At 41.0% G+C, this 21929-nt stretch overlaps 1 protein-coding gene across 1 annotated transcript in view; it reads left to right on the plus strand.

The window, feature by feature from the left end:
* The window catches only part of CCDC138 (coiled-coil domain containing 138), a 175167-nt gene that overhangs the window by 137750 nt on the left and 15488 nt on the right, over window positions 1-21929 (plus strand). The window contains exon 13 of the mRNA XM_081086186.1: window positions 13883-14059. Within this exon, the coding sequence (XP_080942312.1) occupies window positions 13883-14059 (177 nt within the window). The remainder of the gene's footprint in view (window positions 1-13882; window positions 14060-21929) is intronic.

Here is a 21929-nt window from a genome sequence, read left to right on the forward strand (position 1 = left end):
ATTTGGATGCCTTTTATTTCATCTTCTTGTCTAATTACAATGGCTAATATTTCCAGTACTATGTCGAACAGGAGTGATGAGAGTGGGCATCCCTGTCTTGTTCCTGTTCGTAGGGGAAATGGTGTTAGTGTTTGTCCATTGAGTATGATGTTGGCTGTGGGTTTGTCATATATGGGTTTTATTTTGTTGAGGTATGATCCTTCTATTCCCACCTTGCTGAGAGTTTTTATCAAAAATGGGTGGTGGATTTTGTCAATTCTGCATCAATTGATATGAGTATGTGTTTTTTTTCTTTCAATTTGTTTATGTGATGTATCACATTTATTGATTTGCAGATATTGTACCATCCTTGCATCCCTGGGATAAATCCTACTTGGTCATGGTGTATGATCTTTCTGATGTACTGCTGGATCCGATTTGCTAAGATTTTGTTGAGGATTTTGGCATCTATGTTCATGAGGGATATTGGCCTGTAATTCTCTTTCATTGTGTTGTCTTTGTCTTGTTTTGGTATTAGGGTGATGCTGGCTTCACAGAATGAGCTTGGAAGTGTTCCTTCCTCTTGAATTTTTTTGTAGTAGTCTGAGGAAGATAGGTTTTATTTTTATTTTTATTTTTTTAATTAAATCTGTATTGTTCAGATTATTACATTTGTTCCTCTTTTTTCACCCCATAACTCCCCTCCTCTCAGTTCCCACCCCACCCTCCGCCCTCACTCCCCACCCACTGTCCTCATCCATAGGTGCACAATATTTGTCCATTCTCTTCCCGAATCTCCCACACCCCTTTCCCTCCCAAGAATAGTCAGTCCATTCCCTTTCTATGTCCCTGATTCTATTATAATCACCAGTTCATTCTTCAGATTATTTATTCACTTGATTCTTAGATTGACTTGTTGATAGATGCGTATTTGTTGTTCATAATTTGTATCTTTACCTTTTTCTTCTTCTTCCTCTTCTTAAAGGATACCTTTCAGCATTTCATATAATACTGGTTTTGTGGTGATGAACTCCTTTAGCTTTTCCTTATCTGTGAAGCCCTTTATCTGACCTTCAGTTCTGAATGATAGCTTTGCTGGATAAAGTAATCTTGGTTGTAGGTTCTTGGTATTCATCACTTTGAATATTTCTTGCCTATCCCTTCTGGCTTGCAAGGTTTCTGTTGAGAAATCAGCTGACAGTCGTATGGGTATTCCCTTGTAGGTAACTGAGTTTCTTTCTCTTGCTGTTTTTAAGATTCTCTTTTTGTCTTTTGCTCTTGGCATTTTAATTATGATGTGTCTTGGTGTGGTCCTCTTTGGATTCCTTTTGTTGGGGGTACTCCGCGCTTCCTGGACTTGTAAGTCTATTTCTTTCACCAGGTAGGGGAAGTTTTCTGTCATTATTTCTTCAAATAGGTTTTCAATATCTTGCTCTCTCTCTTCTTCTGGCACCCCTATAATTCGGATGTTGGTATTCTTGAAGCTGTCCCGGAGGCTCCTTACACTATCTTTGTATTTTTGGATTCTTTTTCATTTTGCTTTTCTGGTTGGGTGTTTTTTGCTTCTTCGCATTTCAAATCTTTGACTTGATTTTTGGGCTCTTCTGGCCTGCTGTTGGGAGTCTGTATAATATTCTTTATTTCAGTCAGTGTATGCTTAATTTCTAGTGGGTTCTTTATCACAACATCGAGGGTCTCATTAGATTTCTTGAGGATCTCACTATATTTATCGGCGATCTCACCAGTCTTTTCGAAGGCCTTACTAAATTTATCGGCGGCTTCTAGACCAGGGGTGGGCAAACTTTTTGACTCGAGGGCCACAGTGGGTTCTTAAACTGGACCAGAGGGCCGGAACAAAAGCTGGATGGAGTGTTTGTGTGAACTAATATAAATTCAAAGTAAACATCATTACATAAAAGGGTACGGTCTTTTTTTTCAATAGTTTTATTCATTCCATACGGGCCCAATCCGGCCCACGGCCTGTAGTTTGCCCACGGCTGTTCTAGACAGTTCTTGAGAGACCTTTAAAGTGTGGTTTTGAACTGTATATCCTCCATTTCTGTCATTTAAGTCCTGTTTCTTTGTCTCCGCATTTTTTATGCTTTCTTGGTGCACCCCCTTTTGGTCTTTGTGCTCAGTCTTGTTGTAGTTAAGCTTTGATTGTTGTAGGTAATACTTGGGCGGGGGGGGGGGATTTGACCTCCAGGCCAACTGGGTGTGAGAATCAGCTGTGTCTGCAGTGGGAGAACTTCTGTCCTCTAGGGAGGTGCTAATCTAGCCATTGCCTAAGGTTATCCCACAAATGCCTTGGTGCAAGGCTTGGGCAGGGCAAGTCCTAGGGGATGCACAGGGCCTGGGCAGAGCGAGCAGTTATGGATGCTCCCAGTCCCGTCCCCAGAGGCTCTGCCTCTTAGAGTCCCAGCAACCGCTGCAAACCTCGGAGAGAAAGCTGCCCTCGAGTTCCAACCGATGCCAGACAGTCCCGCTTCTCCCGTTTGAGTCAGGGTCTCCAGAGACTCGCCCAGAACTGGAGCTCAGAGCCTGAGACTCCCTCCAGATTGAAATAGACAACCGTTCCCTCAGCCTCCAGCTCGCTCCGCACACACCTCCGCATCTTTGTATTTTCTGCACTGCGCCTCCTCTGAGTCTCGGTATGCTTTTCTCTTTCCTTCTAGTTGTAGAATTTCCCCTCAGCCAGCCTTCCTGTGGTTCTGGGTGATATCTGTTCCGTCTTTTAATTGTATTTTTGAAGTGGTTGTGCGAGGCAGCAATCTCCGGTGTTTACCTATGCCGCCATCTTGGTTTCTTGAGTATAGGTTTTAGTTGTTCTTTGAATGTTTGGTAAAACTCCCCTGTGAAGCCGTCTGGTCCTGGGCTTTTGTTTGCTGAAAGCTTTTTGATGACTGCTTCAATTTCTTCCATAGTTATTGGCCTGTTGAGATTTTTAGATTCTTCCTGATTGAGTTATAGAAGGTTGTATTTTTCTAGGGATATGTCCATTTCCTCCAGGTTGTCTAATTTGTTGGAGTAGAGTTGTCCACAGTATTGTTTAACAATCATTTGTATTTCTGTGAGGTCTGTTGTCATTTTGCCTCTATCTTTTCTGATTTTGTTTATTTGGGTCCTCTCTCTTTGCTTCTTGCTGAGCCTGGATAGAGGTTCATTAATCTTATTTATTCTTTCTTAGAATCAGCTCTTGGTTTCATTGATGTTTGCATTGTCTTTTTGGTCTCTATTTCTTTTATTTCTGCTCTAATCTTTATTATCTCCTTCCTTCTGCTCACTCTGGGCTATTCTTGTTGCTCTCTTTCTAATTCTTTGAGTTGTAGAGTTAGATGATTTACTACCATTTTTTCTTGTTTTTTGAGATAGGCCTGTAGAGCTATAAACTTCCCTCTCAGGACTGCTTTCATTGTGTCCCATAGGTTTTGGATTGTTGTGTTTCATTGTAATTAGTTTCCAGGAATTTTTGAATTTCTTCTTTGATCTCATTGGTAACCCAATCAATATTTAATAACATACTATTCAGCTTCCATGTTTGAGTGTTTTGGGTTGTTTTTATTGTAGTTTATTTCTACTGTTATGCCATCGTGGTCTGAGAAGATGCTTGGTATGATTTCAAACTTCTTGAATTTGGGGAGACTTTGTGACCCAATATGTGGTCTATTTTTGAATATGTCCCATGAGCCCTTGAGAAGAAAGTATATTCTGTGGCATTGGGTGAAGAGTTCTGAAGATGTCAGTTAAGTCCATCTGACCTAGTGAGTCATTTAGGTTTGCTGTTTCTTTGCTGATTGTTTGTCTAGAGGATTTATCCAGTGATGTCAGTGGTGTATTAAAGTCCCCTACTATGATTGTATTGTTGTTGATCTCTCCTTTGATATCTTCCAGGAGTTTTCTCATGTATTTGGGTGCTCCTGCATTGGGTGCATATATGTTTATCAGGGTTATATCTTCTTGTTTTATTGATCCCGTTAGTATTATGAAGTGGCCTTCCTTATCTCTTGTATGGCCTTCACTTTGAGGTCTATTTTGTCTGATATAAGTATTGCTACCCCAGCTTTTTTTTTTCATTTCCATTTGCCTGAAAGATATTTTTCCATCCCTTCACTTTCAGTTTGTGTGAGTCCCTTCTTCTGAGGTGGGTCTCTTGTAGACACCAAATATATGGGTCATGTTTTTTTATCCATTCAGCCACTCAGTGTCTTTTGGTTGGAGCATTTAGTCCATTTACATTTAAAGTTATTATTGAAAGGTACTTGTTTGTAGCCATTTCTTTTTTTGTGTGGCTGTTTTCTTTCTGAGCTTTTTATTTCTTCTTTTCACACCAGTCCTTTTAGCATTTCTTGCATTGCTGGCTTGGTGGTGATAAACTCCCTTAGCCTTTTTTTGTCTGTGACGCTTCTTATTTCCCCTTCAATTTTGAATGATAGCCTTGCTGGATAGAGTATTCTTGGATTCAGTCCTTTGCTTTGCATCACTTTGTAAATTTCTGGCCATTCTTTTCTGGCCTGATGTGTTTCTGTAGAGAAATCATTTGATAATCTAATGGGAGATCACTTGAATGTAACTTTCCGTCTCTCTCTTCCAGCCTTTAAGATTCTCTCTTTGTCCTGAACATTTGCCATGGTAATTATGTACCTTGGTGTGGGTCTTTTCGGGTTCACCTTGTTTGGGACTCTCTGTGCTTGTGTGATATTTTTTCTTCCCCACCTCTGGGAAGTTTACTGATATTATTTCTTCAAATAGGTTTTCTAACCCTTGTTGCTCTTCCTGTTGTTCTGGCACCCCTATTATTCGTATGTTGCTTCGTTTCATGTTGTCCCATAGCTCCCTTAGGCTGTTCTCCTGTCTTTTAATTTTTTTCTCCTATTGCAGTTCAGTTTGGGTGTGTTTTGTTTCCCTGTCTTCTAATTCGCTAATTCATTCCTCCGCTTCTCCTAGTCTACTGTTGAAACTTTCCATGGTGTTTTTTATTGCAGCTATATCACTCTTCATTTCTTCTTGATTCTTACATAATTTATTGATTTTTTTCATCTGTTTCTTCTTGCTTCTTGTATAAGTTGTTGATTTTTTCCTCCATCCCGTTTATACACTCTAGGACCCTTATTCTGAATTCTTTTTCTGTCATGCTGAATGCCTCTGTTTCACTTAGCTGCTTTTCTGGCGAGTCCTCCTTTTCTTTCCTTTGGGGGTTTCTTTGTCTACCCGTGTTTGATCGTACCACCATATCTAGATGTTGAGTCATTCAGTGGCTGCTCCTTGGGTGGCTGTGGCTCCTCGGGCTGCGGTTGCTCCTCGGGCCGTTGTAGTGGCAGCTGCTCCTCAGTTGGTAGCAGCTCCTCTGGTGTGTGCTGTTCACAGTTATGGTGGCTCCTCTGGCTGGTGGGAGGAGGCTTCACAGACAGCTGCTGTTCCTCAGACAGAGGGTGTGGTGATCAGGAGGCTGCTGTTCCTTGGATGGGGGCGGGCAGGTGTTAATAATATAATATAACCATTATAGAACTAACAAAATTTGGAATATATTTTTCTTATAATCTCTTTAATGTTACTTAATCCATTTACTTTGTTTTTGTTAATCTTCACCCAAGGTATTTTTCCATTGAATTTTAGAGAGAGTGAAGGGAAAGGGAGAGACACATTGATTGGTTGCCTCCTGCACATGCTCTAATAGGTACTGGGGATCAAGCCAGCAACTGAGGTACATGCCCTTGACTGAAATCGAACCTGGGACGCAAACGGTAAGAGTTCCTTCCTTTTTAGAGCAGCATAGTATTCCATCGTGTAGATGTACCACAGTTTTCTAATCCATTCATCTACTGATGGGCACTTAGGCTGTTTCCAGATCTTAGCTATGGTGAATTGTGCTGCTATGAACATAGGGGTGCATATATCCTTTCTGATTGGTGTTTCTGGTTTCTTGGGATATATTCCTAGAAGTGGGATCACAGGGTTAAATGGGAGTTCCATTTTCAGTTTTTTTTTGTTTTGTTTTTGTTTTTTTAAATATATTATATTGACTTTTTTACAGAGAGGAAGGGAGAGAGATAGAGAGTTAGAAACATCGATGAGAGAGAAACATCGATCAGCTGCCTCCTGCACACCCCCTACTGGGGATGTGCCCGCAACCAAGGTACATGCCCTTGACCAGAATCGAACCTGGGACCTTTCAGTCCGCAGGCCGACGCTCTATCCACCGAGCCAAACCGGCTAGGGCCCCATTTTCAGTTTTTTAAGGAAACTCCATACTGTCTTCCATAGTGGCTGCACCAGTCTGCATTCCCACCAGCAGTGCACAAGTGTTCCTTTTTCTCCACATCCTCTCCAGCACTTGTCGTTTGTTGATTTGTTGATGATAGCCAGTCTGACAGGTGTGAAATGGTACCTCATTGTTGTTTTGATTTGCATCTCTTGGATGATTAGTGACTTTGAGCATGTTTTCATATGTCTCTTGGCTTCCTGAATGTCCTCTTTTGAAAGGTGTCTATTTAGGTCCTTTGCCCATTTTTTGATTGGATTGTTTATCTTCCTTTTGTTAAGTTGTATGAGTTCCCTATAAATTTTGGAGATTAGGCCCTTATCAGATATGACATTGGCAAATATGTTTTCCCACGCAGTGGGTTTTCTCGTTGTTTTGTTGATGGTTTCTTTTGCTGTGCAGAAGCTTTTTATTTTGATGTAGTCCCATTTGTTCATTTTTTCTTTAGTTTCAAGTGCCCAAGGAGCTGTATCAGTGAAGAAATTGCTTCGGCATATGTCTGAGATTTTGTTGCCTTTGGATTCTTCTAGAATTTTTATGGTTTCCTGTCGTACATTTAAGTCCTTTATCCATTTTGAGTTTATTTTTGTGTATGGTGTAAGTTGGTGGTCTCGTTTCATTTTCTTGCATATATCTGTCCAATTTCCCAACACCATTTATTGAAGAGACTATCTTGGCTCCATTGTATGTTCTTGCCTCCTTTGTCAAATATTAATTGAGCATCGAAATCATCACTTTTAAAACGTTCAAACAAGTGTTCACAAGTATCTTGAGATGGAGCATGTTCGCCATAAGCTTCCTGAAGTATACGATAACTTTCAGCAGCACTTTTCTTCAAAATAAAATAATGAATTAAAACTTCCTGCAAATGCTCTTTCTTTGGCACGAAATTCAACATTTTTAAGCCTAAAAATAACTATGATGTTAACACCTTCAGAAAATTTGACATGAAGTTTTGAAGCTTGTTGTCAATACAACAAAATAGCATATATATCAAATCGCATGTATATTAACATATGTGTATCTCCATTTATTGAAAAAATCTGCATTATTAACCAGTATACCTGGTAAAGAGACCCCCAGTACCTTTGACTGTTACTTAGGACATTTAGATGTTTTTGTTCATCCTAGCAGTCTGTCTCATGGAAAAGTAGCTCTGTGGGCTAAATAATAGATGTGACTCAAGAAAAAGAGGGAGCTGTTCTGGTCTGTAGTTTAAAATGTTGGAGAAGTTTGGGAGTAACTAAAGTTTAATATTTTCTTACTTTAATGTCCTAGTGGGCATAATGAATCTGTAAAACTTAAATATATTGTACACAGCATTTCCCAAACTTATTTAACCTCCAAACCCTTTGAGGCCTTTACAGGGCTAATTTTCTGAGTAAGACAATTTGGGAAATGCTGAGTTACAATTTATGAAGTGCCATCGTTGTAATGCTTTGCAAAGATTCACATTACCTTGAAGAACACTTTCCCTATCCCCTTATTTCATGGAGAGAAAATGTTAAGAAAGGTGAATGGCTTCAATCTTACATCAATATCAAATTCCAGAGCTGTTTGACTAACTCCTTTTTGACCTGGTGTTTTCTGCCTTCATTGTCAGATGCTCCAGAGAGGTGCAATAGGCTCAGGGTTCAAAGGAGGTTATTGGATCTCTATTAATATACAGGCATACCTCAGAGATATTGTGGGTTCTGTTCCAGACCACTGCAAGAAGGCAAGTATCACAAAACAAGTTGAAATCTTGTTACTGGTGGAAGGTCTTGCCTTAAATTTGTAAAAAACGCTGCATCTGTGAAATACAAAAAAATTGAAGCACAGTAAAACAAGGTATGCCTGTAACTTTTGGATATAGCAAATCAACTCAAGAAAAAAAAGCCAAGAAAGGAAAAAGACATCTAGTAAATACCATTAGGAGAAATGATTATAAGTATGGGGAATATAATTTAAATAGGCTCTCTTACAATGCAGTGCAAAAATTCTGGGAGAACTGAAAATGTACACATAAAAACTTTTTGTTGTTGTTAATCCTCACTGGAGGATATTTTTTCCATTGATTTTTTAGACAGAGGAAGAGTGATGGGTGGGGGAGAGATCAATTGGTTGCCTCCTGCACACACCCTGACGGGCATGGAGGATCAAACCGCAACCCAGGTACATGCCCTTGACCAGGAATTGAACCCGCAACCCTTCAGTGTGCGGCTGCCTCTGCATTGAGCCATACTGGTCATGGCTAAACATAAAAACTCTTAAATCAGAATAATAGTGCAAATAGATAATTCATACAAGAATCAACATAGGTCACACTTGTGAATTTGACATTACAATGCTAAGCTCTTTTTTATCTCTGAAGATTATTATCCCATATTAGCAGTGATTAGTTTACAGAGGTTAGGTAATTGTGCCAAGGCCACAACCAGTATTTGAGAGTCAGATTCACCTCAGCCCTCTCTGTCTCTAAAGCCCACCCACCCTCTTAACCCTACTATACGACTTGCTAAGAACATGTACTTCCTGAGATAATAAATAATAATAACAACAATAAACAACACATAGCACTTACTATGTTATGGGTTAAGAATTTTACATTACTAAGCATTTTACATTACATTTAATCCTTAAAAGGTTATTAGAGCCCTAGCCAGTATTTCTCAGTGGTTAGAGCATTAGCCCATGGACCAAACTGTCATGGGTTTGATTCCCGGTCAAAGGCCTATATCTGGGTTGCAGGTTTGACTGCCAGCCCCATTCGGAGCCTGTGAGGGAGGCAACCAATCCATGTGTCTCTCTCTTCTCTCTCTCTTCCCCTCTCCCTCTACTCCCTCCCTTCCACTCTCTCCAAAATTCAATGGAAAAAAGGGTTAGGATTAGCAACAACAGCAACAAAAGGTTATGAGGTATCAGTATTATCAATATCTCAGTTTTCTAAATGAAAAAATTGAGGCATAGCAAGGTTAAGCCTACACTCTTAATCATTATGCTATGCTGAATCACTGAAATAAAATGAACTGTCAGATCTAACCTCATATTTATTACATTTACGAAAGGAAAATGATCAAATATAATATGTCACTGAAAAGAAACATATAATTTTTATCATGTTATAAATTGTAATCATTTTGAAGTACATTTTTCTTGCAGGAGCAACCAAAATGTATTATAACCTTTAATAAGATTTATTTCAAGGAAATAATTCAGAAGGGAAAAAAGTTCAAGGGTGTTAATTTGCTGTTTGTAATAATGTTAAAGGATAAATTACTGGCATACCCACAATTGGAATGAAGGAAATGAACATTAAATGAATTCTTGCACCATTGCTGGCATTTTTCTAGCCATTCATTTGGTTTTTTTCAAATGTTATGTCCCACAATAACCTTATAGAGTAGATGGTATTGTCATTTTTACAGAAGAGCAAACTGAGGGTCAGGCAAATGTAAGGAATCTAGATCTTTCTTGAACCCCCAAAATCAGGCCCTTAACAATATCATGAGGATAGTACAACGTTATAAGTCATTAACAATTGTAAGTATGTAGGCGTGGGAATCAATGTGAAAACACTATTTTATTTTATTTTATTGATTTCTTACAGAGAGGAAGGGAGAGGGATAGAGAGTTGGAAACATCGATGAGAGAGAAACATCGATCAGCTGCCTCCTGCACACTCCCTACTGGGGATGTGCCCGCAACCAAAGTATATGCCCTTGACTGGAATCGAACCTGGGACCCTTGAGTCCGCAGGCCGATGCTCTATCCATTGAGCCAAACCGGTCAGGGCATGAAAACACTTTTTAATCATCACTCTAGAACAGGCTCAGAGAGAGAGAGAGAGAGAGAGAGAGAGAGAGAGAGAGAGAGAGAGAGAGATAGAGATAGAGATAGAGATGAGAGAGGAACATCAATCCACTGCCACCTGCACTTGCCCTGACCAGGAATCGAACCTGCAACCTAGATATGTGCCCTGACTGTGAATTGAACATACATCCTTCTGGTGCATGGGACAACAATCCAACCAATTGAGCCACCAACCAGGGCAATGTGAAAAACGTTTTAATTTATAAAACCTTCAGCATGTACACATTTGATCTATGTAAAGATGATCATTAAAATCAAGAATTTTATCTGATAGAATTGTTTTAGGGACTTTATTCTTTTTAAATCAAAATATACTCTGTAAAACAGCGGTCGCCAACTGGTGGTCTGAGTGGTCCATGAGGTTGGCTACCACTGCTTTAAAATGTGCATCGGGGCTAGTTCTACTGTCCTGTCCTACTCAACACTTAGCCCTAAATTTATGCAGATTCATGTATTTACAAATTATGTACTTATGCTTCAGGTCTAGAGAAATGTAGGGAATTACATTATTCTCGAATAATGTTTGATCTGATAAGATGGCAGTGTAATGTAGTAGCTAAGAACTTCAACTCTGGAGTCAGCCAGCTTAGGTTTGAATCCCAGCCCTATCACTAGCTATGTGACATTGGGCAGATCCCTTTTCTGTTTCTCCACCACAGTTTTTATTTTTGTAAGATTAAATGAAAATGTGAAGGTTTAGCAGAGTCTGGCATATAATAATCTCCCATTATGCTGGCTGCTATTCTTGTAAACATCATCATCATTATCAATTTCTAAGAGTTGATTTTCATTGAGATCAGAATTGAAGTCTGTTAGATTGCACTAGGTTTCTATGGTTGCTTCATAAGCCACCAAACACTTAATTGCTTAAAACAACAACCATAATAATTGCTAGCTCACAGTTCTTTGGTTTGGTAACTTGGACTTAGCTCAGCTGGGTGCTTGGGCTGGGCTGAGCTCCCCTATTCTTGGTTGGGCTTGCTAACATATCTGGGGCCTCCTTCTGCTTGGTCTCTCATTCTCAAGTGGGCTAGCCTGGGGCTATTACATGTGTCAATAGACTGCCCAGCTGGAGACTGGAAGAGGCTTGACCTCTTGAAGTCCAGACTCAGGTTTCTAACACCCAAGTGTCATTTCGGCTGCATTCTACTGGTCACAAGGTTAGCCCAAATTTAAAAGATGGGCAGTAGTGTTAAGTTCACTTTTTGTTGGGAGTTGCTACAGGGATTCTAATTTTTTAATCTGCCATATAGACTAACAGGAAACTGTTTCATGCTGACTGAGATCAACAGATTGACTATTGATAAGGAATAAAAAAGATTATAGTTAAAAGTCAGCATTTTTAAGATTCAATAATATAGCGTATTCATAAAAATAAATTAGTTTTTATACAATTGAGAACTAAAACTTAAAAAAATACTCTCAGAAATTAAATTTGTCTTGTTTTTAGGAAATTTTCCCTTTTAGGGAAATTATAATAAGAATATATGTAATTATTTTTTCAATTCTCCCTAAAAGGTGAAACTACTTAAAAAGTAACCAAATATGCCCAGCTGGTGTGGCTCAGTGTTTCAGGTTGACCTATAAAGCAGAAGGTCATGGTTCGATTCACGGTCAGTGCACATGCTTGGGTTGCAAGCTTGATCCCCGGTGGGGCGCATGCAGGAGGCAGCTAATCAATGACACACTCATCATTGATGTTTCTATCTATCTCTCCCTCTCCTTCCCTCTCTGAAATCAATTAAAAGTTTATATTTAAAAAATAACCAAATACTATTTTTCTACCTTCCTCAAATTAACAAAGGACAGTTTTTTAAGTTTGCAAACTTGCTATATCATATAGCATTCAGCCTATTTAATCTCAGATGGTATATTAATAAGAAGTGAAATAATTTGTGTCAAATACAGTAGGTTAAGCACTATGATAAAAACTTTCATTCCTGTGAAGAATTGAATTCAGGATTCATCTATACTCTTCTGCCTGAGTTGTTTCTAAATAAAGGTAGGTTGTTAAATAAGGCAAGTCTAGACAGAATCTAGCAACTTTGCTTAACCTAAATATACATTTATTTACAATGTTTTATTTTATTAAACTACAAAAATTAAATGCAATAATTTTAGGGTTTCTTGAACTAAATTCTATCAAAAGTAAAAATGCAGTGATCCATAGGCACAGATCTTAATTTCTAAAAATTCTTTTACATATATTTTAATTTCACACAGGTTACTCTCAGCTTTTCATTCTTAATAATTAGGGTCCTTAATTATTTCTTTAGTTTATGTGAGCTGAAACAGCAGAGAAGAAATACAACAGTAGGCCAAAAGACAGTGAATCTTAATAAAGTGATTCTGCCATATTTTCAAGGGCACTTTTGAGTCTTTTTTTTAAAACATATTTTTATTGATTTCAGAGAGGAAGGGAGTGGTATAGAGAGATAGAAACATCAATGATGAGAGAGAATCATTGATCAGCTGCCTCCTGCACACCCCCCACTGGAGATTGAGCCCGCAACCCAGGCAAGTGCCCTTGGCCAGAATCGAACCTGGGAGGGACCCTTCAGTCTGCAGGCTCTACCCACTGAGCCAAACCAGCTAGGACCATTTTTGAGTCTAAATAGAAGTCTCAGTAGAAAATTTAACTCACTAGTACTTGCATGACGTGAACAGTTTTTTATTCTTTTGCATAGTATGTTGGGATGAGAGTTTTAGAAAACTAGGATATTGTGTGTTTTTTTAAATATGTTCTTATTGATTTTTAGAGAGAGAGGAAGGGAGAAGGATAGAGAGAAACATCGATGAGAGAAACATCGACCAGCTGCCTCCTGCATGCTCGCTACTGGTGATTGAGCCTGTAATCCAGGCATGTGCCCTGACCAGGAATTGAACTGGTGATTTATTGGTTCCTGGATCGATGCTCAACTGCTGAGCTACACCAGCCAGGCAACTAGGATATTCTTGTGCTGTTAAAAGCACAATGTAAAATCATTGTAAGAATAGTATCTTGGGTTGTTTGGTGTATTGAAGTATAATTATATGAGTATCTTAATAGTTCATTTGTATTGATTCTGGTTAAATTTATACTTCTTAATCCTGGCTTTTCAAGCTTCCCAATCATCTATGGAACATCTATAAGAAAGTTCCAGGCTTCTGATCTGGCAGGTGCCATCATAACATTGGCCATGATGAAATCTTGCTGTTCATAATGGCAGATGTATAACAAAAAGTAACACACTAGCGCAAATCCAATCTTCTGAAGTTGATTTTTAATGCTAATGTTTTATCTTTATTAGGAGACAGAAATCCTAGTATAAATCTCATTCAGCAAATTTTTATAAAGTGATATCTTGAAATAGGTAAACATTTAGAAAGCAGCAACAACAAAAAGTATAATCTTAGTAGCTGTTGTAAAAGAAATACTAATACTGTTTAAATTTATGGAAGTGATTGTTATAATCAAATATGAAAAATAACACTAATTGTGATATTTACTATTAAACATCATTTGTTTTCTTGATATAACATAGAAATGGGGTTTATTATTATTTCAATGTTAAAATATGAAAATTTTGAATAAAATTTACTATATCATAATGTAGTTCCTTTTCTCTTTTCCCACTTGAGTCCTAACAAATTAGTTAGGCATGGAATATCTAAATTTAGCCTGTAATCTCTGGTCATTTAAATTGTTTCACTTTTGAATTTGATAAGTTATGATATTCCCTTTGTACCTTCTGTTTCTGGTTACCAGCTGGACTATTAATATGGAAGTGGATTTTGCATATTGTTTTTCAGCTGACTACCTGGCTCAGGCATTTGATTCTCTTTGTTTGGACTTGAAGACAGATGAAGGAAAAATCTTATTTTTGGAGTATCAAGCTGTTCCAGTAATATTAAATCACCTAAGAATATCCAGTAAAGGGCTCTTATCCAATGTCATTGATAGTTTGCTTCAGATGACAGTGGAATCCAGTAAGTTTTAAAGTTTTATATACATTAAAGAAATTATGGTGGGATGATTTTTCTCATTTGTTCTGAATATATAATTCTATATATCAGATAACATTGTATTTTATAATAGAAATGCTTTAAAATATTTTAATAGTTGTATAATAGAGTCATTAATAGCATCACTAAGTTATAAAACCTAACCCTTTGTCCAGATTTTCACTAACTTATTATAATTTCCAGTAGTCATCTCAGTTATGTGGATATACTTTGCAAATGTTACTCATATACGCAAGCTTCTTCTTTCTCTTTTGTCTCATCATTCTGACAGATCTATTCTTATATTTCCTGTTTTCTCAGAGTGAGATAACCAAATGTTTCTTCACTTAAAGTGAGCACAGTGACAGCCATTGTCGTGTTGTTGCCTCTTCACCCTTACTGTTTTTTGTTGGAGGCTACTCTTTTATATTCATACTAGGGGCCCGGTGCACGAAATTCGTGCACTGGGTGGGGGGGGGGGGAAGGAGAGTGTCCCTCAGCCCAGCCTGCCCCCTCTCACATACTGGGAGCCCTCAGGCGTTGACCCCCATCACCCTCCGATCGCCTGATCGGCCCCTTGACCAGGCCTGAGGCCTCCGGCAGAGGTGTCAGGCCTGGGCAGGGGACCGCCAGCTCCCCGCGGTTGCAGGCTCCGCCCCTGCCCAGGCCTAACGCCTCTGGCCTAGGCGTCCAGCCCAGGCAGCGGGGACCTGCAGTGGCAGCGGGGGGCGCCGCGATCGTGGGCTTCGCTTTAGGCCCAGGCAAGGGACCCCTAGCTCCTGGGACTGCCAGCTTCGACCGTGCCCAGCTCCCATCGCTGGCTCCACCCCTACTTCCTGCTATCACTGGCCAGGGCGGAAAAGGCGCCTGATTCTCCGATCATGGCTGGGGGGCAGGGCAAAGGCGGCCCCAGGGCCGCCTTTGCCCTGCCCCCCAGCTCTTAGCTCCCCCCTGGGTTTCCGATCACTGTCAGTGGCAGGGGGCTTCTTCCTGCTTTCCCTTTCGCCTCCCTGCATTGTGCCTACATATGCAAATTAGCCGCCATCTTGTTGTCAGTTAACTGCCAATCTTAGTTGGCAGTTAATTTGCGTATAGCCCTGATTAGCCAATGAAAACGGTATCGCCGTACGCCAATTACCATTTTTCTCTTTTATTAGTGTAGATTTGTAATATTTTGTAGTCTGTGGGGAGGCCCGGTGCACAAAATTTGTGCACTGGAAGGGGAGTCCCTCAGCCCAGCCTGCACCCTCTCGCAGTCTGGGACCCCTTGGGGGATGTCCACCTGCTGGCTTAGGCCCAATCCCACCAGGTGGACATCCTTCTCACAATCGGGGCTCTCGCAGTCTGGGACCCCTTGCTTCTTACCACCCGCTTGCAGCAGAAGCAGGAGAGGCTCCCTCCACTGCCGTTGTGCTTACCAGCTGTGAGCCTGGCTTCTGGCTGAGTGGCGCTCCCCCTGTGGGAGCACACTGACCACCAGGGGGCAGCTCCTGCATTGAACGTCTGTCCCCTGGTGGTCAGTGCACGTCATAGTGACCAGTCATTCTGCCATTTGATCGATTTGCATATTACGGTTTTATTATATTGATACAACTAGTTCTTTTGTTACTGGTGGTTCCTAATTTAGCACAGATATGTATAGGGATGTTTACCATAAATATTAGCTTTGGTTGCCTTAGCTCTTTCAATCTAGAGTAACCCCTTGACTTGTAACAAGCAGTCATTTTACTTCAATAAATTCTTTTTCACTGTAGTTTGTCCTTTTACCTATTCCTCTTCCCTCTAGCACTGCTAAAATTAAAATGTTAATGCCTTCCAGAAAGTGGAAAGTAAAACTGGAAAGCCATTGCTCAGTGTGGTAGTAAGCAATCTATCTTACTTGATGGTCCATGCTGGTGAATCCCTAATGGCTGGGTGCAAAGTATGGTTATACTTCTTACTAGGTACAGTTGGTGTATGGTTTCACATTTTCAATTCCCTGTTATATACAATTTTATTTCCTTTTACAACATCCCTCTGAAGGATGCCTAATAGGAAAACTGAGGCCTGGAAAAATTGGGTAACTTGTCCGTGAATTCCACAGCTGTAGAGAGGTAGAACTCAGACTTGAACCCAGATCTCTGATTCTGGATGTAAAGGGCATTTTATCATATATCACCATGAAAAGGTTTTCCAGGTTTGTTTGTTTTCTCTAGCCCCAAAATGTCATATTTTCACTGATCTATTTTGCTAATATTTTTAGCCATTTGTTACCATTAAGATAATTGATTATAGTTGGGGAACTAGCTACCTAGGTAAGTAATTTAATGTATTAATTTAAAGTATAGAGCAGAAAGTGAAAAATTAGTAAACTGAGAGACAGAGATCCAAGATTACTTGTTTAGGTGTGTAGATTTCCAACTAGTTTCACAAAATTTTTTGTTTAATGAGAAAAACAAAAATCCCACCAGATGCAAATATCTATTCATCGAAAACAAATTTGTCTGAATATGTCTGATGCAGGTGAAATCTTGTAGCCAAAGAAAAACAAAGTAAAATTTTAGGAAACAGTGGGCCTGCTTGGGTGAAATGACTTTGAAACACAGTGCTACACACACACAGCTGGCTACTAATGCACATTAGATGGGTGCATATTTGGAGAAATAATTTTACCATAGATTAGTCAACAGATGTTCAGTTCATTTACATTTCTTTACCCTCATTCATGTTCAAATCCAAAGTTACCATTTCTTGCTCAGTTTGAGTAAATGAAGCAAATACTAGTGTGGATTGCTAGAAAGCCATTTTGTTTTTAGTGATGGGAAACTTTTGGAAGTTCCATAATGGGAAGATCTTTGATATTTATATAAATTTTCTTGATATATTTTCTATTTTTAATAATCTAGTACCTGGTATTAGTGAGCCAACAAAATTTGTTAAAGGGATAAATGAATGATAGATTAATACAGCAAATACTTCTCTAGCTATTGGTTTTATATTTTTTCTTTCTAGATTTGAGATGGGAAACTCATTTCACTACATACATAATTTCCACATGCTATTTTTTTTAATTCATATGGAAAAGTTGTTGGAAAAGAAATCTTGGTAGAATTGATTTGCAGATGCTTATCTCACCCATCTAATGTGCATTAGTAGCCAGCTGTGTGTGTGTAGCACTGTGTTTCAAGCACTGTGTTTGCAATACTCTGCTGAACATTGGGGCTTCCTTTGAAGCCCTTTGGAGCTTCAGAGCAAGGAGCTGGAGCTAGGTGTCATGGGCTGACATTTAGCCCTGCACTACCCAAAGTGCCTACTACTGATTACCCAGGAGGTCAGTATGGAAAGTATTTAAAAACCTATATAGTAATTTAATATTAACTTTATGTCTGTTAAATCCAATAAAATAATTTAAAACGTTTGGACTTGTATTTTGTATATTTGTTTTATTTCATTTTCTATTGTTTTTTAATGGTATTGTAAAAAGATAAACTGAGACACATTAAATTTTGAAAAGTTTATTTGAGCAAATGATTTGAATGGGCAGCACTAAAACTGAAAATGAGTCAGGGTACTCCACAGATGGGACCTGGGACAAAGGTTTTAATAGCAAAGATAATGGGGAAAAAGGCAAAGCAAGTAATTGGCTGTAGCTTGAATATTTGCCTTATTTGGGGAAATTTAGTGATTTGGCTGTTATAATAATTGTTCTTGAGTTTAATTTTCTCGGGCTCAAGAAAATCTAGTTGAATGTTTATGATTAGTTGTTTTTGAGTTTTGTTTTCTTAGATTCAAGTACATTGACTCTGGCTTAGGTTTTATTTGTTAAGCTATGCTACAGAAAGCATTAGAGCAGTGGTTCTCAACCTTGGCTGCACATTAGAATCACCTGGGGATCTTTTTAAAATCCTGATTTCTGGGCCTCATCCTCCGGAAATTCTGTTTCTTTGTTATGGGGTGGGGCACTGGAGGTTGCAGGTTCTATTTCCAGTCAAGGGCATAAACCTGGGTTACAGGTTACATCCCCAGTCCTGATTGGGGTGCGTGAGGGAGGAAACTAGTAGATGTGTGTCTCTCACATCAGTGTTTCTCTTCCCCCCCCCCCCCCCCCTCCTTCCCTTCCTCTCTCTAAATATCCATGAGAAAAATATCTTCACTCCTTGGGTAAGGATTTAAAAAAAAAAAAAAAAAGACCTGCACCTTGATTTACCTTAACATATATATTTTGAGCACAATTTTTTTTTTAGATTGAGGGCTTCTAATTATATATATTTGGGGCATGCATGTATACTATATAATATCTTAGTAGTGTTGCTTTTAGAAAATTACTTTTTAACTTCTTTTTATTTTTCCTGTCAGTGGTGGAAAGTTATTACTCACCTATTTAGATTCAGCTATGTGAGAACTTCAGTTTAATTTTAGGCCAAACTAGATGCCCGGTGCACAAAATTCGTGCATGAGTGTGATCCTTAGGCCTGGCAAGCGATGGAAGCACGAGTGTCTGGTGTGGAAGGGCAGGTCACAGCTGACCTCTGGGCCCTGGGCAGCCCCTAGGTCCCCGCATGCCCCCTCCACCTGAGTCACAGCTCCTGAGTCCCCACGTGGAGATGCAGTGAGTGCAGTCAGTGCCACAGGCCGGGGTGCAGTGTGGGCCTCTGGGCTGCCCAGAGGTGCTGCACGGAAGCCAGGCAGGCAGTGTGCCCTCTCCCTGCCAGCCTCGCAGACTGGCTCCTGTGCGAACCACGAGGAGCCTCACTGACTCCTGTGGTCCCGGCAGCTGCAGCCCGGCTCACTCGGAAGAGGCCGCATGGGTGCAGGGCGAGCTCCTCGTGGGTGCCCAGCACCTGAGCGTGGGGGCTTCCTCGGTGTGCAAGCCCTAGCGTCCCTGGGGAAAGTAGCAAGGGGAGTTGAGAGCAAGCTCAGCAGACATCCCGCATTCTCACCGCATCTCGGTCCCGGTCACCCCTGCCCCCAGGTAGCCAGTGAGAGGTTGCAGCCCCCCTGCCCGGGTGCCGTGGGTGGTTGGTTGCTGCAACCCACCCCCAGTTCCCCATCCCAGCCTGGGGCCCAGCTCCCTCCCACCCCCGCCCAGCTCCCTTAGCACCTTGGAGCTGGGTGGCGACCCCCTCCCTGCCGCTGCCATGGGGCGATTGATCAGGGCATCGCCGACGCCTGCCATGTTCCATGTCGCCCCCTGGTGGTCAGTGCATGTCCATAGTGTGTGGTCAAACTCCTGGTCGAGGGGACAATTTGCATATTACATTTTTATTATATAGAACTAGAGGCCTGGTGCACAAAAATTTGTGCACTGGGGGCAGGGGGGCAGGTGTCCCTCAGCCCCACTTGTGCCCTCTCACAGTCTGGGACCGCTCGGGAGATAACAACCTGCTGGCTTAGGCCTGCTTCCAGGTGGCAGAGGGCAGGCCCAATCCCTAGGTGCCTGCCCCGCAGCCCCTGGTCGGGCTCAGAGCAGGGCCGATTGGGGAGTTGGGGCACCGCCCCCTGTCACACACACAGCAGGGTCAATCAGGGGGTTGGGGCACTCCCCCCTGTCACACTCAGGGCAGGGCCGATGGGGAGGTTGCGGCTCCACAGCATCACACACAGAGCAGGGCCCATGGGGGGTTGGGGCACCACACCCTGTCACACACAGAGCAGGGCTGATTAGGGGGTTGGGGAGCTCCCCCCTATCAGGCACAGAGCAGGGCCGATCAGGGGGTTGGGGCGCCTTCCCCTGTCACGAACAGAGCAGGGTGGATAGGGAGGTTGTGTCCCCGTCCCCTGTCACACACACAGCCGCAGGGCAATCAGGAGGTTTGGGCGCTGTCCCCTGTCACGCTGCTCCAGGGGCCAGGAGGCCTCGTGGCTCCACTGATCCCAGTGCTGGGAGGCCTCGCTGCTCCACTGATCCCGGTGCTGGGAGGCCTCGCTGCTCCGCTGATCCCATTGCTGGGAGGCTCCGCTGATCCCAGTGCCAGGAGGCCTCACGGCTCTGCTGATCCTGGTGCTGGGAGGCATATTACCCTTTTACTATATAGGATAGAGGCCTGGTGCATGGGTAGGGGCCGGCTGGTTTGCCCTGAAGGGTGTCCTGGATCAGGGTGGGGGTCCCGCTTGGGTGCCTGGCCAGCCTGGATGAGGGGATGATGGCTGTTTGCAGCTGGTCACACCCCCTTCAGGGTGGGGGTCCCCACTGGGGTGCCTGGCCAGTCTGGGTGAGGGGCTGAAGGCCCTTTTCAGGCTGGCGGGTGACTGAAGCTCCAAACCTCTCCTTTTTTCTGTTTGTTTGTTTGGTTGGTTTTTTGTTTTGTTTTGTTTTTTATTCTGGGATTTATTTACCTTCTATGGCTGTCACTGGAGCTGAGAGCCGGCTCCAGCTCTGAGGCCCGGCTCCAGCTCTGAGACCTTGGCTGCTGAAAGCAGGTATCTGGAGCTTGTTTAGCTTCTATAATTGAAACACTGTTACAACTCCAGCTCTGAGGCCCGGCTGGCTGAAAGCAGGTTTCTGGGGTTTGTTTAGCTTCTATAATTCCAACATAGTTTCTTAGACTGCAGCTTAGAGGCCGGCAGCGGCAGGCAGGGAACGTTGGCTTCCTCCATCACTGGAGCAAGCAAGCCTCCTGTTCGCTTCAGCTGCCTGGCTGCCAGCCCCCATCTTGGTTGTCAGTTAATTTGCATATCGCCCTGATTATCCAATGGGAAGGGTAGCGAAGTTATGGTTAATTACCATGTTTGTCTATTATTAGATTGGATAATCCTTTTCTTATCAGACTTAGTTTAAATAGAGGGATTTAAATTTGTATTATTTAATTTGTTCACATTTTGGCCTTGTCTAAGGTACCATGCTACTGTTTAAGTTTTGGATGACAATAATATATTTGAGTACATTTTGCAGACCTTATTTTTAAGTAAACTTTGTTATAAAAATGATAGAAATTTGGAAAACTACAAACGAACTTAAAAAAGTCTTACCTAAAAAAAGAGAAGAAAAAAATTCTTACCATTATGTACATTACTTCCTATGAATGTTACTTTTTATCTTTTTTCTATGAATACTCTTCATGATGTTGGGTTTTCTTTTTTTTTTTTTTTTAACATGTGTAGATCCTAGTGGTATATACAGTTGCATTAATCTGTCTACAATATCAAAGTATAAGAAAATATTAGGAACTTTTGCAAAGAAATATACTTGAATTTGGTTTAAATTACCTCTGAATATGAGTAACAAAAATTTATAAAGCTAAAGATAGCGAAGAGTCATCAAGTATGTTAGACCCTGCTACATGCTAGATCTAGAACTCATTTGTGAGCATATCTGTATTTCTTAGATTAGTGTAGCTACCTATTTTTCCTTGTCAGTGATTCTTCATTTGGGCAATATCATTTTTTTACTTCTTGCTGTTTTTAATGTATTATGTCATCCTATTATATTTTTATTATTAGAGAGGTTAAGGCCAGGATCGTTTCAATGAAATGATAAATGTGATATTTTGAACAAAGCGCCAACCTAATATGAACACACAATATTTCTAGTCACAAATTCTGCATACATATAACCTGTTTTTCCAGTTAAAAGTTTTCACATGACAAACGTTCTCCATAAGGAAACACAGTGGAAAGGTGTTTTTCTTTTTAACGTTTTTTAAAAATTCTCACCAGAGGATCCCCCCCCCCCCATTAATTTTTAGAGAGAGTACTGACCTGGGCCATGTATCGAATCGCAACTGAGGTACGTGCCCTTGACCAGGAATCTAACCTGCAACCCTTTGGTCCATGGACTGATGCTCTAACCATTGAGCAGGGCAGGAAGATTTTTTTAAAAATATATTTTTATTGATTTTAGAGAGGAAGGGAGAGGGACAGAGAGATAGAAACATCA

Source organism: Myotis nattereri (assembly GCF_964212035.1).
Source record: "Myotis nattereri genome assembly, chromosome: 3".
NCBI classification, from domain to species: Eukaryota; Metazoa; Chordata; class Mammalia; order Chiroptera; family Vespertilionidae; genus Myotis; species Myotis nattereri.